General features: G+C 38.9%; 1 protein-coding gene across 2 annotated transcripts; it reads left to right on the forward strand.

The window, feature by feature from the left end:
- The first annotated feature begins 616 nt into the window (after positions 1-616).
- Positions 617-14,426, forward strand: LOC107082445 (carbohydrate sulfotransferase 1-like). Of its 2 annotated transcripts, XM_015371131.1 has the most exons (4): positions 617-938; positions 3,334-3,477; positions 4,886-5,057; positions 8,841-14,426. In XM_015371131.1, the coding sequence occupies exons 3-4, from the start codon at positions 4,919-4,921 to the stop codon at positions 9,965-9,967; spliced, it is 1,266 nt and encodes a 421-aa protein (XP_015226617.1). In that variant the 5' UTR covers positions 617-938; positions 3,334-3,477; positions 4,886-4,918; the 3' UTR covers positions 9,968-14,426. The 2 variants fall into 2 exon arrangements, with proteins under 2 accessions (XP_015226617.1, XP_015226616.1); XM_015371130.1 differs by lacking the exon at positions 3,334-3,477.
- Positions 14,427-22,666: the final 8,240 nt, after the last annotated feature.

Consider the following 22,666-nt stretch of genomic DNA (forward strand, 5'->3'; position numbering starts at 1 on the left):
TTCGCCAACTTTCTGCAGACCCCCGCTGATGTCTTGTATTGGTTTTGTAAGAGAGACCCAACAGCTGCATTATTTCACAAATATCTGTAAAGACACGTTTGTCAGTGTGACTCAATCTTGGTGGGAGATACATTTTAAAGACTGCGAACAGAATCCACCCACATTTTTAGGAGTAATGGAGCTGTCACTGGCTAAATCTGACCCCAGAGTAACCCTAAGAGGGGCAATGATATGCTGCCCATCCGTCCACAGGAAGGGAGAGGAGAGTAGGCAGCAGAGTGAGAGGGGGGGCTTTATCTGATGATAGCAGTCATCTTCACTGAAATGAGAAAAAATAGAGGTCATTGTGTCACCGTAGCCCCATGGGATGAAGTGTTTATATGTGTGTGGGGAAGGCTGAATCCCTGCAGAGAGAAGGATGCTGGTAGGATGCTGAACTGATTGTAGATGCTTGGCTGGAGCTGATGAAGTCTCCCTCTAGGCGATATGAAAAATATCACGTCCTCCCATTCCTGCAAACCAGTTAAATTACAGGTGGTGATGTGTGGAAGCGCCCCCTCACTCTCTTTCTCTCTCACACACACATCACAGCAGTCAGAGTAAGTCGTTCCTCACTAAGTAGGTTACTTCCTCCCTGGTTGGCGTGCATCGCTGGGGCTTAATGAAGCAAACCTTAGCCATGAGCGCGTAATGGACGGAGGAGGAGGGTAAACTCGCATCCAATCTGATGCCTCAGGATGGGGGTTACATTGCATGCTTCTTTTCCCGTCAGCTCTCCATCCGTGGCGCGTCTCAGTCTCTGAACGCACGGCTCCGGACACCAGCGACTGCTGACGCCCCCACATACACACACCGATGCGCTCTCTCATCCCCAGTTTACAGATGCATCGTTGGCGATTGAACTGATCGAAGGAGCACATCTGTTGAAAGCGCTGATGGTAGGGTTGCTTTTTCTATTTCCCCATGTTGTTCCTTTTACGCGCAGAAAACCGACAGTTTGCTGGTGGAGCAGCGGATCGAAGGCAAAACAATCATGCCAAATGGGTTTTCGGTGGATATTTCATTGCAACCATTCCTAAACTTTTGTAAAATGTATAAATTAGAATTTTAAGAGACGTTTTTTCTTTCAAATCGGGTATATTATAGAAATCAGATCCTTTAAAAGTCTTCATAACTTTCATCCACGTGTTTACACCAATCGGGCATAAGATTAGGATGAATGGACCCCATTAGAGCTTTGAAAATGCTCCGTGGTGTCTGGAAGATTTTTATTATAAGAGTTTTATTTTGTCAATCACACCCAAAAGAAACTTGATTAATAGTTGTGCTCCAGGGTGTGCCAGGGTACAGCAACATGCTTAAATCAGAATCAGTATCAGAAATACTTTAATAATCCCTGAGGGAAATAAATGACTTTTGTTGGTATCTGATCTGTTGGAAAACTTCAGTTCTTTTATTAAATAAGGATTTCTTAATATTATCTCTTATCCAAAATATAAAGAGTTTAAACTGGCCAAATTATTTTCTCATACATACTTCTCAGTAATTTTTTTAAAACATGGTTTAAAGCTTAAGATTCCATTTTAATTAAGAAATCACAACAAGCAGTCAGCTTTAATTTTTTTTTTTTTTTTTAGATTTTAGATTCACCCTAATATTGTTTTGCACCATGGTTTTTCTCCCACAAGGTTTACATTTGATCACTGCTGCACTTCAAGAAAATTCATCATGGAAATTTCATGAGAGCTGTACAAAACAAATTTTTGTTTTGTAAATGACAATAAATGTTGTCTAAGTCTAAGTTTTCCAAGGCACCAAAGTTTTATTCAAGCACCACCTTATTTGCCACAGAAAACTAAAACGCATTCTTTTAATCATCACAATTAAGCTCAAACTTCAACCCTAAATCTTAAGCTTAAATATGCAGAAGTTACTGTTGTTAATTATAATGATGAACTTGATTTGTATATATTTATTTAGTTTAAGTCAAACAGGTTGAATTGGCTGTTTTCCCTGAATGTATGTGACCAGCCTCCATTCCTTTTACAGCAACCTTTTAAAGCAATGCTGTCATGATCATGGACAAGACACGATGAGAGTTGACCTTTTTCTTCATTTTTCTATCTTCCACCTCAATGCCTTTTGCCCATGTGTGTATTTTTGTCCTTTAGGAATCATGTTGGACAAGATTAATCTTTTTACCGCACAAGAGTTCCTTGTGTAGCCAAGGGGTCACATGCATCATGTTTGCTGCAGCTATGTACGCGTGGAATGGGTTAAAACAGAGAGAAAAATGGTAGGAAAAGAAGAGATTGATAAACGAGGAACAGAGCAAAAAAGACCAGCCGCGGGCTCCCGGTGATGCTGCTGCTGTTGCTCGGCCCCTCTGTGTTTTCCAGGATTGATCATCAGCCTTCACCAATAAACAGCCTTGCTTTGTGGATGTGTGAACTCTCTGAGGGGCCCCTAATAGAAAAATCTATGGCTCTGTCCCCATCCCTCAATAAGTCGGATCCCAAATCCCTCAGTCCCACCTTCATCACTAACTTCTAACCTCATTTGTTGCTTTTGTTTTTCCACAGAGGCAATTACCTTACTCACGCCGTGCACCGCAGCAGTCTTGCTGCTGGCTGTGTTATCTCAGCAGCAGCAGCGAATGCGCTCACTGAATTTACAACTCAAACTTGGCCGAGGAACGTGTGCCACACTGCATAATCTTTAGTTGATCCTGTCCCCCAGGCTTTTATCCCTTGTAAGAACTGTTATTTTATGAGGGATACAAAAAGCTGAACCCTCTAGTCTCCCTTCCAGCTGTTGACAGAGTGTCCATTATTTCTGACGCAAGTCCGTTTGCTGAAGGAGTTATAAGACAGGCAGCAGGGGGGACTTGCAAATCAAATTGCTGAAATCTATTGAAGCATCTGTCTTCATTCTCCGGAGGGCGGTGAGGTGAGGAGAAACAAGGTTCTGAGCCCTGATCATGTCTGGAAGGGAAAACAAAACCTGCCTCTGAGGAATTATGTGATGCTCCTGGGTTAGAAAGCTGGATGTGGATGGCGAAGTTATTGAATTGACATTCTTTTTTAAGTGGCAGGGAAAAAAAGACTGGTCAAAGGTTCTTATTATTTGTACCCATTCATGCACTTGTTATATACAGCTGCCAACTCGGTCGACTTTTTTTAAAGAAATTGCGTGTTCCTGCTTTTCTGTCTTTCTTCAGGTTCCAGTCCAAGAAGGTCTTTCCCCTTGATGAGTTCATTCCCTATTTATTTAACTGTATTCAAACAGAATGTCTCATGATGTCAGCTTGATTCCGCTTCCCTTCACCCACAGAGTAAACGTCTTTCGGTTGCCACTGTTTGTGATTAATGGAACATCAAAAGCTCAGTGTGATACATTCCCGAGGATACGAGTCTGCCAGGGACACATAAACATCATTAATGAAGAGGAAGCAGATTGAAGAGAGACGGAACGAGGGTGAGGAGGCTAAAAAAAGGGGAGGGGAACATTTATTCTTGTCAGGAATTTGATGTATAGGGTATTTACCTGTGGTTTTGATAATGATTGCCTCTGCAAAGCCACTTTGAGGGATGAAGGGATAGTTTGCACTCAGTGATCAGATGTCATTATCTACCATCAGTTTTCTGCATGCAGCGATGAATGGATGGCAGCTTTTTTTTATCCCAACTCCATCTGGAAAAATCCCATCTCCCTTTGCTTTTTGATGGCCAGTGGCAAAAAAGATGGAGAAGCCCACAAAAGAAACTTCTCTACTCAAGAAGTGAGCTTTATTTATCTGAGTATGCAGCTCTCTCGTGGGCTTATAGGCTTAATTACCCAGAAGAGAGGGAAGTTAAGATGAAATGCAATTACACAACTGTATGCAAAGTGTCCTGAATTGTGGAGCTGTTGTAGATGCATCACTGCTATATTATCCAAATGAAGGTCTGATGTTTGCACAGTCATAATGTAGTTTTTTGACAAAGTGTAAAAATGTTCATGTTCACTGTTCATACACAATATTTAAGCTTTTTTTTTAAACACTCAACAATAATATTTAATTCCTTTTATAAGAAACTAATGCGATAAATAAAGAGCGAAGTTCTGCAAGCATTTAAAGAAAATCCTGTTATAGGCTGCAAAAGACTTGAGACATGAGTAAAGGTTAAAGGTCCAGCTTCAATAATAGCTTATTCAAAGTCTGGACTAGGGTTGCACAGTAAAATCTTCCAATTATCCAATTTTGCCCTCAGTCCAATTGAATATTCAACTTCCTGTATATTTAAAAGCATTTCTCAATTAATTTATCACTAACTTTATTAAGAGTGGAAGGTTAATAGAGCTGTTACCGACATTTAAAATTAATTCTTATAGGTATCTGTGGCCTGAAGATATCTGTCAGCAGATTCTTTCCATCAAAACGAACTGAGCTTCTCTGTAGTGTTTTGTTTTCTTGACAGAACACCCTGGCAAATATTTTACCTTTTAGATGTGTCTAGCTTTGGTAAAACCACTAAAAACCTTCTGGATTCAAAAGAAATGTCCTAATTTTCCACTTAATCTTTACACACTACTTTATTATGGCATATAATATAAAAACTTTTATGAATTATGTCGAAGTTTAGGTTGTTAATATGTGCATGCTAGACTGGAAAAAACGTGACACATATGGTAGAAAAGAATGTTAAACATTTATGCAAATGTCTGTCCAGGAAGTGCCTTTAAGCAATATTTCCAACAACTCCAATAAGAGCTGCTCTGAAGACCATCAGTAAATCCCCTGGAGGTTTCACTATATGGGAGTTGAACATGCAAAAAACTGAAGAAAGTCATCGAAACAAAATCTCATTAAGTGTCTTTTACTGTGTCTTCCCTACGGCGCCAGCGTGAAGGATGTAGAGCTGGAGGTGGGGGCAGGATGGAGTGCTCCTGGAAGACGGTGTTGCTGCTGGTGTGTGCTTCTCTTGGGGTCCAGTACACGGCTATCCAAACCCTGAGGGACTCTCTGTCTGGACCCTGTCAGAGAGCCTACCGCTGCAGGAGCAGGTACCACAAAGGTACGGTGTTATAGCAAATTAAAAGTGTGCTAAAGGCTGAAAGGTGTGCATATACTACAGGAGAATTTAGTATTAATCTAAACAATATTTTGTTCAGGCTACATATTTTAAGTGGGACTACTGACATTACATTAACATCGTATGTGGCTAACAATCCAAGTAGTCTCCACCTAGAAAGATATCAAATCACTCCATAAGTTTAATTTTGCGAAAATATACTAGAAACAAACAAGCGGTGTACAGACTGAAATCAAGGGGTGTGCACTATAAAAGCTTTTTATTTGTAATAACAGCTTTAGGAAATGCCCTGTGTGCATTATTGAGGTTTAATGTGACATAGTCTGTTTTTAGACCTTAAAGGTTCTGGGAATCTTTTTGATGCCCTCCCATCTTCAGTTCATTCCATAGATTTTCAATCGGTTTGAAGCCTGATGATTAACTGGGTCTTTCAAGTAGCTTTATTTATAGGTCTGAAACCAACTGAGAGTTTCAGAGGTTTAAATTTGGATCGCCGTCTTATTTAAAAAGAAACCCTTGAATGCCATTCAGATTCTTCACAAGAGCATTGCTGCAGGTTTCTTCATTCAACCTTCAATGATATGAAATATGCAGGTACCATATGTTGTTATCTTTAGTGTGTGTGGGTGTTTGTACTTACTGCAAAGTGAGGACACATTTTACTAGTAAAGTGAGGACTGATAGAAAGTGAGGACCTTTTACAGTTCCTTCCTTTCTTGGTCTAGGTTTAGTACTAAGGTGTGATTTAGGTTTAGGTTAAGCACAGGTTAAGGTATGTACCACTAATAGTTAGGTTTAAGTTAAGTGTCATGGTAACGCTATACGTTAAAGGTATAGTGGAGGATTTGTGCTCATTTTTAAAAAGATTATAATAGTTTTGTATATTTCTATTTATCGTTTCGTTTATTAACCTCATAGGTTTTAAAAATGTGTCTAAGTTCAAAGGTATTATAGAGGATTTCCAAGTTTTTTGAAAAGACCCGCCCTTCTCCACTTTAAAAAAAATGCACATGCACAACGCTCTACCCACTCCCGAGTGGAACGCCTAGTCAACTCATGCGAGAGAGTGTACAAACCCATTTCTCTTCGTGCACGCTGTTTAAAAGTTTCTGTTTCAATCACTCGTATAAGCTTACTTTCCAAAAGAAGATTTGCTATTTTCTACTATTTCAGACTCACCACCTGTAAGTGAAAATAAGTACGAGCATGTAGACCTTACATATACATATCACCAGAATGATTGACAATTAGGAGGACCACTTATTTTGATGATCCACCCGGAAGAACATCCTCCGATATACATTAAATTGTAGTCAATGAGATTGTAAGCAAGGTCCTCACTTTGTATTTAAAATGTGGATATATGTGTGTGTGTGTGTTTTCTTTTTTTTTTAATACATTATATGTTAAATTTTCTGGAAAGCTAGCATGATTTGAGGAACCACTGCTCCTTGTGGGGCCTGATGCCTGGACCCTATAAGATGAATAGCTGTTTCTGGGTCAGGTTTCACATTTAAGGATTAAGGGTGAACTGAGTTTAGGTAAGGGTTAGGGCCAGCTATGTATGAACCTGTGTTTGTGTATTTGTTTATGTTTATATTTAGGACTGTTTTTTTTTATATATTTTTTTACCTTCTGAGGACCAACAGGTATTGTGGTGGGCACTCATTTTAATGTTAGGGAGACAGTTTAGAAATATGGTGTGAAATCACTTTAGGTTAGGGTTAGAAGTATGCTGTTAATGGTTAGGTTTAAGGTAAATGTCAGGGTTAGGCATAAATACAATAACTAAAATGAATGTAAATCAATGCAAAGTCTTGATATGGATAGAAATAACTTGTTGTGTTTGTGCTGTTTGCACAATGATCTGTAAAGCCACTCCTCTTTATAATGACATCAAGGTGTTTTTGTCTAAATGTTCATCCACATGTTTTTATCGGCTTCAACATGTGTCTCTTCAGCAGTGGACTCTTCTGCAAAAAGGGTTCTAGGGTGGTAGATGTATAACCTATTCTTTACGTGTACCAACTATGAATTAAAGTCTAACCCGTTTGATTTTAAATCATTGTTGCAATAGAATTGTAATGGTAAAAAGGGGAAAAGATACAAAAGACTAGTTAATGGCAGCATTTCTGCCTGCACATAATAATCATAAGAAAGAGGACCATACCAGGGCCAGGACCAGCTCTACAGGGGTGGTGGCCCCCGCTGGCCTCTGTGTAGAACCGTCCATGGTGGTAGTAAACTGAAGAGTGGTTTTAATAAAAGAAAGCCATTATTGCATAGGAAAAAAACCTCAGTAAGAGGAGATGCCCTCTTCAACATTTTTTGCATAGCCAGAGACAGTTAACCAGCCCTGCTCAGCCCAGTCCATTGTTTCCTTTGAATCATGATAAAGCTTTCTGCACTGTGTCACATAGAAAACATCACCAGGGAAATCATCTTGCCATGCCAGTAATGATAAAAGCATTTTTCTTGTCAAAGAATGATAGTTCTCTCCATCTCTCTGGGTCCCTTGTTTGGTGCTCCCTTACAAAGTCCAAACATGTAAATGTTTGATGTGGGAGAAGACATGGCCTCTGGAGATGATTTTTGTTATTCACACCGTTCTCTCACAGGGGGCAGCCTTGTGTTAATGGGGCAACAGTATCTAAAAGAGACTTCATTTGAATCTAAAAACAAAACCTGCCTCTTATTTTTCGTGGTCACCCACTTGGTTTTCTTGCCCAACTGTCAGGACCCTTAAATAAATTTAGAATTATTGTCTCAATACATGAAAACCCTTTTGCCTTTCATAACTATCCAGGGGTTGTGACAGTCTGTTCGTGTTTAAATTAAACCTTTACAAATTTACCTTCACTCTATATTTTGTCTGTTGCTTTTGTTTATCTGTCTACATTTTAAAGCTGATGCTAAAACAACTGTTACGAACTATAAAACATGTCTTTCTCGGGATTGCATCTCCTTGTTTACCTATGCTTTCTGCCATTTCTTCCCTTATACTTCACTACTTATTCAATATTCCACAGTAGGAGTATTGAAAATTGTTTTAATCCCTTTGTTTATGTGGACTAAGGTGTTAATTTCATATCAATAGCCCCATTTAAAATACATTTACTCAGAAAATACATTTACACATTTAAAACTTTTTCAGCATCTTTATTTGTGTGCCTGAAACTTAAAATGCTGCAGCTGTGGATGCACTTAAAACATTTAACATGCTAATGGTAGCGTCAGAATTTTAAACAAAGACTTTCAGAATCAGGTTTCAACATTACTTCTGCTACAGGTGCAAATTAAGAGGATCTCCCTGAAAAGAAAGAAAGGATAAATAAAACTTAATTGTCCTTCCATTTATAATCATCTCTCTCACAGCACAAATGTAACTTGCAAGCAACAGCCTACTGCATAAAAAATATCCCCTTTGCAATCAACTATTCATCAGCAGTGATTACGCATCAGTTATTTAGCTCTATATTTAGAAATCCACCATTTCATAACCCACCTTTGGAAACCACCATCAGTCTCCTCCGTGTTTACTCACTACATTATTCAAACTGTATTGGCTTTAATATGCAGTTTTCCAGGATTCAAATTATACTGTAATTCACATGAATGAGTTAAAGTTGCTCATTAAAATTTGCTATTGCTTTACAGTAGTGGAGATTTTTTGGATTTGAGTTTTTAAAGCCTTTTGTGATAACTTTTTGTGAGAATTAGACATGAATGATAAGAATTTTGTGTTTTTATTTTTTATTTGTTTAGATTACAGATGGGCTGCCTTGTGCGATGAAAGCTGGATACCCATCGAGTTACCTCAGAAACATATATTGCTTTTTACAACCACACGCAGTGGCTCCTCTTTCACCGGACAACTCCTCAACCAGCATCCTGGGGTCTTCTATGTGTTTGAGCCCCTCTACCATGTCCAGCAAGCCTTCACCAACTCCAGCAGTAGACTCCGCCGAACTTTAGATCGCAGAGCTTTGCTGGGAGCATATAGGGATCTCCTCTTAAACCTGTACACCTGCGATCTTCACTTTATGGAGAATTATATCCGCCCTGAGCCCCATGAACATATCACAAGCTCATTTTTCCGAAGGAGCTCAAGCCATGCCCTCTGTTCTCCACCAGTTTGTTTGGAAGGGGGGGCTGCTGCGATATCTGATTTACCTGATGAAATCTGGTGTCCTAAAAAATGTGGAGCTCTGAACCTTACTTTAGCATCCATGTCATGTAATTCAAAAGGACATATAGCCATAAAAACCGTTCGGATTCCGGAGGTGGGAGACCTGCGTACTCTCACTGAAGATCCGCGCCTGGACCTGAAGATCATCCACCTGGTGAGAGACCCTAGAGCCATCCTGGCCTCACGCATCACTGCATTCTCTGACCAGTTTCGTGCTTGGAAAATATGGAATGCCACTGGACGCCAGCCCCGATACGTGGAGCTTTCACAGATCACCAGCACCTGTAAGGACATGGTTGCCTCTGCAAGAACAGGGCTGCAGAGACCAGCGTGGCTGCGAGGACGCTACATGCTGGTGCGGTACGAGGACTTGGCTCTTAACCCAAATGTCAGGGCCACTGAGATTTACAGCTTTCTGGGGCTAGAGATGGAAGAAAGGGTGAGGATGTGGATTGTGAAAAACACCAAGAGCAATGTGTCTGCTCCTTCTGAGTGGAATTACAAATACTCCACCACAAGAGATTCTAGAGCGACAGCAGAAAGCTGGAGGCTCCGTCTCAGCTTTGACATTGTAAGAACAATTCAGGATCTTTGCAGCGACACTTTGGCTTTGCTTGGATACAAGCAGGTTCATTCTGCTGCTGAACTCAGAAACATGTCACAAAGCTTAGTGCAGCAGAGAACATTTCAGTCTGTCACGTGATAAGGCAAATAATCTGCTTATTTATAAATGTATATTTGATCAGATATCAATCTCTCAAGATGCTGATAAAAAGAATGTAAGTTGTGAATCTGGCCAATACCGAAATTCCTTTGTTCGATTCTTGTTGGTTTGTTTTTTATTTTAAAAGTGACAATTTTGTAAATGTTGGATACTACTATTTCTGCTGCATACCCACACAGATATTACCTGGGGTTTCGATCAAGGATTATTTTTAGATAAATGGCATTTGTCCAGTTGCAACCCTGGGAACAGTGGATTTGGTTTTACTTTGCCAATTTTTAGGAAAGAAAATGCTGCCTATTCTTTTTTATTTGATTAGCTTTCATATCTCCATTTAGCCCATGCTCATTATTCTGCTGATTCAAAAAGCCAGTTTTTTTCTTATTCCAATTGTTGAACTCCAAATTAATTGGTACCTTTATAAATTTTAGATTTAGGGTAATCTTTCAGACTGACAGTGATGTTAAGATTTTTTGTGCCTTAGGCAGAGTCCGACATATACCCACATGAGGAGTTAAAAGCTAAGTTGATGGCTTTCAAATCTCAAAGATCTCGAGCTTACTGCAAAAGGTGATTGGTAATAAATATTAGCATGCAATAATATTCTCAGTAATTTTTAAAAGCTATTTATTTCTATAGTCCAAAACAAGCTTTTCTAATGACTAATGGAAGGGCACAAATACAATGTTTTGAATTGCATTACTATCATGAGTCGTCAGAATTTTGACCTTAAATAATTGTTTTTTTCTCTCATTAAAAAAAAAGCTTTAATATGTAGGGACTGTTTTTGCTTTTTCTTATCTGTCTACACAATGCAACCCGCTCTGCACTGTGCACAGCAGAACACAGCTGAATATGTAGCCATCAGATTTTAAGATGCTCATAGCAAAAAGCAATTCTTTTTCAGCACAAAATCAACTGCAACCACACCAGAACATGTCACTTAAACCCTGTTTAAAACAGAGTAAACATACTGATGCTAGCCTAGCACTTGCTTTGCATAGGCATAATACCTGTCTATTGTTTGTTTTCAAGCGGAAATATCTTTAGAAACAAAACTTTCTGTTCTGAGTAAAGCCACTATTAAAACAATACAGTCACTTGTTTAACCCTGCTAGCTGTGGGTTGACACAGATCATCCAAGCTCTCCAGCAGAATCTGGTCGGGAAAATATCTGCTACTTTTAAGAGAGAAGAATACTGCTCCAACTTTATTTTAGATTCTTAAGTGAGATATAAGTGTCAGAAGGACAGAAAGCATCATCTCCAATTGCAGTATGTTGGAAAAAAAACCTACAGCACTTTCCACACTGTATTTTCTATAATGCCTTGCCTCCTGTGAGCTAAAGTCAGTGTCTCTCCCTTATAACTTCATCTCTATTTCCAGCTGTATGAAGTGCCTCTGCAGCAAATAAAAATCCCCCGCAGTGAGGTATGTGTAAACACCATCTGCAAAAGAAAGTCAGAATCAACTGTCCACACATTTTTTTCACCATCTCTAGTGTTTCCATATGAAGACAGCTTTGATCTAACATTTAAGAGTGAGAGAAAAGGTGGAACTATGCTACACTGATGAAGACTCTCAATGTTTTGTTCTTTATCTGTCTGGCTTTCAAAGTTCAAAGCTAGTTAAGGAAAAGCAGATAATGACCCGAAATTATATGTCTGCAGAAAATCTGCCAAATAATCTTCTGCAAAACAGAGAACTTCTTCTTCACCAGCTTTGTACTGAGAAAGCCCATCGGATGAAGGATGAAATATTGGTGGTGTTACTGTGGCTTATTTGGCAGATTGTATAGCAATGGGAAGATTGTACGTTTGATCACACCTCCACCTGTCACATGTAAATTAGCCCTTGGGCAAGGCACTTAACCTCAGTCTGTGTATCAGTTTAAAAATGTCTGTTAAGGAGTGTGGATGTGATTGTAGTGTAAAGCGCTTTGAGTGAATAAATTAGTGCATTGTTTACCATTTGCACAACTAAAGGTGGAGTCCATTTGTTTTTGTTTTTACATTTTATGGAGTTGTAAATGTAGTAATAATTTTATCTTGCAACCTTAATATAAGGAAAAGTAAAAATGAGTTGGTCATGTTGACTCTAAAGCTACATTCACACAGCAGCCCGAAGTGACCCAAATGTGACATTTTTGCACATTTGCAACGTGTATCTGATCTTTTCATGACAGTCAAAAGAACATAGATCAGTTTTTTTCCTATGAGACCCAGGCCACTTTTCTATGTGGTTCTGATACGTATCTGATCTTTATTTTCAACCTTCTTGAAAAGATTGTGTTGTTAATACACAAGCTGAGGTTGAAAAAGAAATGAAAGATCGCATGATGCTCTCCAACAGTACCATCAATGTTTATTTCTGTAAACACAGAGCATGCTGGCTTGTGATGTCATTGGGTCCTCTAATCTTTATTCAGGACACTTTGGTTGTATTAATGCAGTTCACACAGGAGATCACATACAAGTCGCATATATCTGGAAATGGGAACAACAACACAAATTGATTGGATTTCATAAAAGAAAAACCTGATTTGATTTTTTGCTTAATTTTGATTTAACCTACAAGTTCAAATGTGTTATCACACAATGTTAGCACTTGGCCTTTAGCAGTCATTGAAAAATGCTTGGTCTCACCTTTTATCAAACAACAGGACCTACAATTATCTATGTTCTATCTCTCATTCATTCACATGCAACTATCCCACTATAACTTTCATCTCACTGGAAAAATAAGCATGTTTTGCTGGAACATGCTAGTACATTTTATAATATTCACAGCAAATTATCACAGTATTTAAAAACAATTAGATAATTAGATCATAGCGATACAGTAACTTGAAACTACAATCCTTAACGTCCTTAAACGTTCTTTGGGTTTAAGCTCTCATGTCACATACACTGTGTTGACTCAAAATACCTGCTTTAATGTGCCTGATAGCACAGCAAACCATTGCTGAAGCAAAAACAACAGCTTAAAATCTACTCTGGTGTTGCTTATATTTTTGTAACAGATGTACTGAATACTTGAACTTTGGAATTTGAGGCCTTCAAACAGAATAATAGCTAAAAATTCAGTGAAATTGTTTAAAAAATAGATATACTCTAGACTGTGTAATACACAATGGCAATGGTTAATACTTTTATCCATTATCTGTTGGCCTTTTGAGCCCTGATTCCCACAGCAATAGTTTATATTTTCACATTTCTGGCTCAGTAATGGTATCATTAATAATAATCCCTGTACTTCTTGTAAGAGTTCTTAGAACAGTGAGTTTGTAGAAACAAAGAAATCCTAAAAGCGCTAGAAGGCTGATATTTGAAAGCATTTTTTTTTCTGATTTTTGCAATTCCCAACAACTCAACTCAGACAAAAGGTTGTATTAGCCAATATTAAACATCTACACTTTCACAAGAGAGCTACCGGGTTTGTCGTTCTGTACTTAATCTGTGTTATTACCCCAGGGCTGACATTTGTATTGTGATTCTACCCAGATGAGTTTTTTAACAAGACTAGCGTAATGTATCTTCTTCTACAAGTAAGGGCCTGTGGCAAAATTGAAAAGTTAACTTTATTGTTGGCGGACACAGATTGGAATGATCAATCACAACTGAAGAGACAAACCGATAGAGCCGACTATAGAGGCTGAAACAGCAGTTTAGCATAGTAAAACATTTGCTGTGCAGCTTGGAAGATGCCAAAATAAACTTAAATTATGGATCTTTGTGAAAGTCTATCTGCATTAATGCAGTACTGTCTTCAAGAGAACTACACTGAATAAATTTAGTCTGAATTGAACAAAATTATTGGGATACACTAAAACAGGACTGTTATTTATCTGGCTGCCTTCCAGCTCTCTGAATTCCCAGTGATATTGTGACTGTCTGCTACAGTTAATGAAAATACTGATGATAATCTGATAAGATAAAAAAAAAACTGAACCATCCTTTTAACTAGTTCCTGAGCTGTCATTGATTACATATGTTGGTTTTGTTGCTAAGTGAACCTCAGCTCAGAAGATCTCTTGAATCCATTTACACCTGTGAAAGTGTTGATTGCGCTTTATTCACACAGGAAAACAAATAGTTAGAAATATTCAGGCTTTTCTTTTTAGCTTTTTGCTGCTAGAGATGTTAAAGGGGAAAATGAAGGGTTTTACTTCTGCAAAGTCTGCAAACTGATTTATTGTTAAATCTTTTGGAGGTAGAAACTACATTGAACAACTGTTGATGTTATTAAATGTGTTTTGTCTTTATTTTCATATCTAATTATTAATCCCAGCTTTCTGTGGGGCTTTAAAAGTGTAAAGTTTATTTACTGAACAGGTTTACAGATTGTGTGGTTTTATTCATTATTTGAGATCCTTGATTAAAAAACTGTGAGTGCACAAACACAGTTTTTTGTGATTTTTGTTGGATTTAGGTGTGTTATGGTCTTGCTTCTTTGCATTGTGTCTTGTAACTAATGTCTAACTTACAAATAAAAACAAATCCATGTATTGTGTTTAATTTATCTTCAAACCTAGAAGGAACAACATCCATACCATTCAGACTCTGTCTGAAGTGCAATGTATCCAGATATTTGACAGCTAAGAGATGCATTTGTTCTGGTCTTTGTGTCTAAATAAAGAAAGGATGGGTGTCGTCTCCAGGCACCGGTCCATTTCATCTAATGTGGAGCTGCTGTCTTGTGATAAACACTAGGAGTAGTTTCCGAGGATGCACTCCTCGTATAAACCATAGACAAACCACTGAGTGGCTGTGATTTCATTCCAGTTTGAATTTTAACATTACATTATGCAGAGGTTTTGGTTCTCTCTCAGTAGTAGATATGAGCTTTCTCGCATGTGATGTTGATGAAAGCCACAGTGGGTGATGGAAAATATGCAATTTAAGTAGAATCATCCTGCTGCTCCCTGAGTAGAATTAAATCTGAGGTGAAATTGTTCCTTTAATAATGTATTTTTAGGCCCCCATTTTTTTCCCCCATCTTTCTTTCAGCTGCTGACACCAAGGTTCTCTCAGCACAAAGAATTGATCTTCAGATTCAGCTGAGGAGAAGCACGATTTTAAGATGCATTGAGGAAAGACCAGCCCCTTTCTTTGAACTTAATCTGCAAGGCTACACAAACTGGCCATAAAGCAAAGCTTTATGACACGCAGGAAGACGTACTTCATTGGTTTTTCCATTCCTGCCCTGACACACAAAGCTGCGACTGGCCTGAGTCAGCCAGCAGCTAATTACCCATTTCTTTTCCACTCAATACAGACAACCCTTTCTGTCTCTTTAACTTTGCTGACAAATTCAGATCTTGGATGACTTGAATGCAGTGGGATAGAAATGCACAAAAGCACACCTTTTATCACTGGTTCTTATCCTCACAGGACTGTCAAGACTGATAAGCAATACTATTTTATGTTTCAAGAAACCACCAATGTTTCTAACATTTCTTAGAACTAGATGAGGGGTTTTATAGAACAAGTAAATCTTCCACTTTAATGGAGCACTTCAGGGAGAAGTCAGTTTAAAATCAAGTTACTGTATCTTACCAACTCATTTTGTACCCAACATTTACTGTACTGTACTGTTACTTTATATTTATCTGGATTGTAAGTAAGGGAAAACAAAACTCTTAAAATTTGGGAATCATTCATGAAATTATCCTAAAATATTGAAGACCTTTGCTTCAAATTCCAGATTTAAAGTCATTGGCCATCTTTTTGTGCAACATCACAAGTAAAATAATCTGTGAAAATAGCAGTTAATCTTGTTAAAGGTTTTTTAGAATTGCAAGTGTTGCAAGACTTACTTTGACACACAGACTTTTAGCTAATCTATAGACTGCTTTGGACATTCCTTTTCTCTACAGTACTTGTGGATCCCTGAGGTATTGATAATAAGACACATTCTATAGGGTAACTGCACTTTTTTTGCATCATGTCCTACATCCTGTGAGCTCGGAAGACACTCCTACTCCTTTGCAGCTCCTTTAATAAGAGTACATCTTTAGCACAGATTGCTCTGCTGAGAAATCAGTGTGTGAATTGCAACTGTGTAAGACACGCAGAGCAAATTGCTGTTTAGTGTGAAAACAGTTTTCTATTTGACCCAGGAGACATAAATAAAAGTCTCCCAGGTTAAGGTTTTCTCTAGTATTGTCTCCAATTTAGGATTTATTCTACTTAATATTCCAGTGGCTTGAGATAAGGCACACGTGCATTAGGTAACTTTGTTCATTAAAGTTACCGAATGCATCTGAAGGATATACTTATCAAAGGTATATATGTGTCTTTCTTGACACTCTCAGGGTTATGTACTTCTTTTATTCCCTTTTTGTGAAAATCCTCAAGAATACCGACAAAAAATATTGTATGACACAAAGGAGGAAGGTGAAATTATTCATGATTCTTTTTTTTTTTTTTTTAGAAAGTATGGTGGTTCAACTGTGTTCAGGGTTCAATGTCTAAATGTTCGTCTCTTGTTTTGTGGCTTTACGTACACAGCAGAGGTGCAGATGCTAGTACTCTTGCAAAGACTAATACACTTTTTTCAGATAAAGAACATTTGCTGTAGAAGAACACATTTTCAATCCAGTGATGGTTTCTCATCGTGTGGAGAGGACACATGTTGACATCTGTCACCCCACAGCTTCTTGGAAGTCTGCATTGCAACAGAGATTCCCCTAAGAGCTTATTTTTCAGATATCAGTGTGTTATTTCCTCTATGTATTTTGCAGTAACTTTTCTTGCATCAGCTGGTGCTGAAAAAGTGATGTCTTTTACACAGCTGGACAGTGATGCTCTGCCTAATCTGCATGATACTAGAAAGAACGGAAAAAGAAAACATACTTGGATTGGAGCTTTTTTACTGCAATTAGATGTTTGTCAAACAGATATGTACAGAAAGCATGACATTCAGGAACCTCAAATTTGAATTCCATGTGGGGTGATTGTAGTCTGTTGATTCATTTTAGTAGTGTGATATTTAACTTGTATTTTAAATACATTAAAAAGTAGATTCAGAGGATTATTATTGAGTTTTAATGTCACAATAAAGATTGTAATTATCTTACTGTCTTTTACATTAGGAAAAATTAAGAATGCATTTTTATTAAAAACGACACCTGTTTTTTTTTTAATTCTATTTAAGCTTTTTATAGTGGATTATAGAAATATATTTATACATTTTTAAAAGTAGCTAAGTGAGTACACAACTGAATATTGGCAAGATTGATTTAATTTTGCGTGGAAAACCGACCCCCAGCAAAAACACAGTAACTACCAATTGATCGTAGCTCCACCAGTGTTGAGCTCATACTGTATTATCAAGGTTTGCTTAGCAATTTGTCAAGTGCCAGAGTCAGAAAAAAATAAAGGCTGTAGTGGAAAACCTAAAAAAATAAAACAGGAATTTACAAGCAATTTATTGGAACAGTGGAAAATCACAACTTTAAGTTATATTTAAATTAAAATAAAATGATTTGCAATGGTTGCATTCAAGAGGACATTCCTGTGTTTTCCCTGATTTGACCAGCAACACAGTAAAAGTCTATTAAGTGTCATCTAGATGTTCACAGTTTTATGAAACACGGCAATAGAGACTTTGGTGGAATTTTGCATCTTCCTTGAGAAGTTTTCACCATCCTTTTAAAAGTCATAGTAAAAAATGACAATGTGGTAAAAAAAAAAAAAAAGATACATATCGTCAGTAACAGTACAGTACTTTGGCAATAAGTGATTTTAAATTGGTACCAACAGATACACCATCCCCACAATCGCAATGGATCCTAGCTTTCATGTTTTAAGGTCAAATTCTACCATCTCAAAATCTTTTACAGGATGCTTTCCTTTGTTAATCCAAAGGATTATTTTGCATTTATTTCTGAAATACTCAGACCTGCCAAAAGTCCATGTTCAAAGTAATTGAAATCCCCTTTCCTAACTATTTTTAGGCTACGCTTGGATTCAAACAAGTTGTCTTTACCACTTCTAGATACCTATTCATCAAGTTGCTTTTTGTTGTATGTTTAACAAATAATCAAAAGAAGTGTAGCGAACGGAGTGTCATGAATGCAGAAAAGAAAAATTGGATGTTCCTTTAAAACAGTATATGATTTTTTTATTATTCCATAGGCAAAAATAATCATCTATTGCTTTATCTAAATTTACATTAAAAACAAAATCTGTCCTCAGATTTCAAGCACTGCTTCGTGGAGCGATCTGGTGCTAAGAGAGCCAGAGTATCAGTGTGTAAACATGGTACTTGCAGCCTTCTCAGAACACAAGTCTTCACCTTTGTGACCACTATACCACTCCTCATTAATATATAGATGGTTAAATAGATTAATTAAAAAAAGAAATTATGGCATGCAATTTATTTTCTATTAAAATTCAAGCTTGATGAAAATGACCTGACAATGTCCAGCTCCCAGTGCCAGTCATCCACCTTGCTGCACTGGGAGTAAGCATGCACTTGACCTTCCATCATTACTGTTGTCTCAGTGTCAGTCAGTTTGGCTGTATCATATAAATTCCCACCTGTTCCATTCCGACGCCCCTCTGTAATCACCAGGCTTAACCATTAGCTGGATCATAATGAGATGTGGGAGCAAAGGAGGAGGCGAGATGCCCTTGGAGCTGCTCCTGCATTTGCAGGTGCGTCGCCTTCATCATCTTGGTTGATTCTTTATGGTCTTTATCTAGGCTAGCAGCCAGAATGTCTGCAAATTACAGGCTGTCAAACTGAAACACAACAGGCTGTGTCAAACAATATCAATACAAGTGTGCATATATAACATAGATGATCATGTGTGTTCAGAACAAGATAAGGTAGGGTTTCAGGTTAGGCTGACAGAGAGGAAAAGGGAGCAATCTTTTCAATTCCAAGAGCCATTAAAATTGCTTCTCATACAAAACGGCATTCATTTAGGAAAGAGAGGCTGCTGAGAGCATAGCACAAAACATATTGGAGAACCTGTTAAAGATACCTCAGAAAAGTGCTGCTGATGACGGAAGAAACATCTCCAGGAAATTATTATTTCAAATTTGGATCAAACTGACGATGCAGCAGCACATAAAAATAGCTGCTCACAGAGGATGCAATTTCAGCCTGATGGAAACTGAGAGCTACAGCAGCCTGTAATTTTGCACAAACTAAGTGTACACAGTCCATCAAGTCTGAATTGCTCTATATGAGAATTATGAGAATATAAATGAAATGCTTACAATTTTAAGTTCGGCTGCTTGTCCTCATTTGATGTGACCATAAAATCCCAGTAGCATTTTTACAAACACTTTGCATTTTTCATTCTCGTTACAGGGAGTAGAAGATGTCATTTAGAGAGGGATTATGGAACATTTAAGACCGAATGAAACCATAGTATCTCTATTAGAATTTCCACAGTCCCTTAGCAGACATCAGACTCTGTCAAACCAATCATTCATATACAGTTATGCCCACTCATGTGCTCAGCACAAATACGCACATAAAGAAGAGGCTTTCTTATTTTTCCTTGATTATGTTGTTAGAGATAGATGTAGGAAATGTTATCTGTGTGCTCTGTTAGATGTAAGAAGGGTTGTAAAATTTCATTGTTTTCTGTTTTGGTGACCTTTGAAGATCTGTGATAATCTTTGATAATCCATATGATATGGATACTTGGGGGTCTGGAAGAAGATGCTTCAACTTTAGAATTTGGGTGATGAGTTCTAAAGCTTGGTTTATGCTCTACACATCCATGAGATCCATGCGGTGAAATTACATCAGTTTGGGCTTCCATGTCTGTCATGTTTGCTGCCCTGATAGATGAACTAATTGCTCACTTCACTCACCTGCCAAACCCTCCCCGGTCACTAATTATCATTCATCTTAACCACCTGGTCCTGCTGCTTTATATATAGCTCAGCCCAGCTATCGGGGCAGATTATTGTTTGAGTTTGTGTTGTTGAGTTAAAGGTTTAAAGTTCTGCAGTTTCCCAGGTGTCGTGTCTAGTTTTGCCTCTCAACTGTTGAGTCTGCCTGTTTCGATCTGATTCAGTCTGCCTACACTCTCTGCTGGACTCAAGGAGCCCTGAACCTGCCTGAAAGCTCTATGGATTTCTGGAGCCCTGGATCTGTTTGGACCCCCTAACCAGGTTGCGGAGTCTTGGATTTCAGAACCATCCTGTTCTGAGCCGTTTGGTTGACCTGGATTGGACTCCTGCCTGTTCATTGGTGCTGCTGCATCTGGGACGGTCTGGGCGGCTCTCACCGCATCTCTTGTGCAGTCCAATTATCGTGGTCACTTACCTGTGTTTCTCCCTCGACCAGATTGTCAGTGATGGGTGATGCCCCAGCCCCAGCAGGAGAAACACAGGTAAGAGACCAGGATCATCTGACAGATGATGATTATCTGAGTTGGCCACTTACCTGGTTTAACAGTCCAAGAATGTCCCCAAGAGCTGCAGTCCCAGAGGACATGCTGAAAGCCGATCCTGGTCAGGGATCCAGAACAGACAGGAACAGACAGGAACAAGATCCAGATCAGGCAGGAACAGAACAGGTGGCAGGATCCAGACTTCCAGTTATCCACCAGCTCCCAGGAGTCTGACTGGGACCAGAATAATGACCAGGTGGTCACGCACAGGAGCAGACAGGATCAGGTGCAGATTAGCAGGCTCAGTGGAAGAGGGTAGCCGAGACGGGACGTGGAACCAGAACTTGATGCAGGAACTTTAAACTGGTCTCCTCCCCGGAGCCAGGCTTACTGAGATAAAAACTGAACCTCCCCGCATAAAGAGCCAAAAACCCAGAGGATTCCGCGGGGAGGAACAGTGGATGATCAGGAGACGAGACAAACACAAAAACCCTCTCTCCACTGGCTGCCAGGATCCAGAACATGAACCAAGGCAAAAACTGAACGGACAGACTAACAGAAAGACAAGTAATGATCTGGCACTGAATGCTCAGGCTGAACTGAATATAACCAAGAGGAAACAGGTGAGAGGAATAAATTATAATTGAGGCAGGGAGAGAAAACGACAGGTGAGAGGAATGACTCATTAAGGGGGAGCAAACAGGCCAGATCATGACACCTCCAGCACAGACACAGACTAGCTGCTGCTTCTCTTATCTGTTCCGCCTCTCAGTGTGGTCACAGGGTATTCTGGTCTTCATGCCCAGCGACACCTCCATCCATGACCAGCAGTTAGCCTCTAGATTCTAGCGTTGGCCTGCCATCGTCTTTACATGCTCTATCTCCCTGGCAGCTGCTTCAATGTCAATCCATCCTCCTCACGGTAAACCATGGCTACAGTACTCTACCCTGCAGACCACTTTCTGCCCGGTGGACTCATCCGATCTTCTGCCATTCTGCTTCAAACCCTCATGGTTTACCTCTGGTTAGGCCGGTGTTCTATCAGATGTGCGTACCCCTTCAGAACAGCATACTTATAATGAATGCCCATTTATCCCTTTAGTTTATCCCTTTAGCTTATCGCCATTTATCCCTTTAGTTTATCCCTTTGGCTTATCCCTGTTTATCCCTTTAGATTATCCCTTTAGTTTTGCATGAAAAATAGACTTTAAACTACCTCAACGGGTGTGTATCCCGGTAGTCATGTACAAAAAAAAACTATTTAATTACTTACTTTGTGGTGTTTTGTGAAGCGTATGGCAATCTGGTTTTTTGTATATGACTAACAGGATACAAGCCTGTTGAGGTAGTTTAAAGTCTATGCATGTGCAAATCTGACGTATTGCACATGCGTATCGACTCTGTGTATGCTGGTCAGATGGGGTATGCTCATCTGACAGAACACCAGGCCAGCTGCGCTGTTTTCCGACAGGCCTCTCCAAGCTACCACTATGCTCCTCAGCTCTCTACCTGAGCTAGCAGCGGCAAGCTGTGACTTTTGCCGCTGTGGTTCCTTAGATCCAGAGGGCAGCATAGCTCATCCTGCTCTCTCTCCCATTGTTCTCAAACTGCTCCCCCGCTGCTCCTCTCTGAGCTAAGTAATGTCGTCAAACACTCTGACCAAAACAGAGGGATGAAAACTGGTTGTGGCCAATGTAAGCCTACTTTACATAGATAATTTTATAAATAGTATTTTATTAGTCTGAATAGAATTGCATATAGGCTAACTTTCCGCTGTCCCATGCGAGCATAAAGGCGATCTCTTTTGTCAGCTCTGTGCTTCCGTAATGCAAAAGATGTCTGCCTCCACATATGGGAACCCACTCCTATGTACAATCTCTCATGTGATGGGTTCAGTCTCACTTGATTGTCAGCCAGCTGGTGCAGCTGCACCTGGGTAGAGATCCTCAAGATAAATGCAAGCTGGTCTTTAACAGTAACTTTCCTACAAACTGCAGGTCAAAAAGATACAAACACATTTCCTGATAAATAATCCAAATGTATTGCTCCTAGATGTTCACAAACTACTGGCAGAGTAAAATTCATGGTTTCATTAGCTATGATACTATGATACTGTAAGTCATCCAGAGCCTAGATAAGAAAAGCAGCCCAAGACTGTCACCCTTTGTGACTGAAGGTAGTCTTTTTAGGGATTGCTTTCACCAAATTTATGTCTTAAGGTATACATGCTATTTTTGGTCCCCAAAATGAATTTGTTTTTATATAAAAAAATAAAAATAAAAAAAATAAAAAATATAGGCCTATATATATATATA

This window comes from Cyprinodon variegatus, unplaced genomic scaffold, assembly GCF_000732505.1.
Source record: "Cyprinodon variegatus isolate N-32 unplaced genomic scaffold, C_variegatus-1.0 Scaffold54, whole genome shotgun sequence".
Taxonomy (NCBI): domain Eukaryota; kingdom Metazoa; phylum Chordata; class Actinopteri; order Cyprinodontiformes; family Cyprinodontidae; genus Cyprinodon; species Cyprinodon variegatus.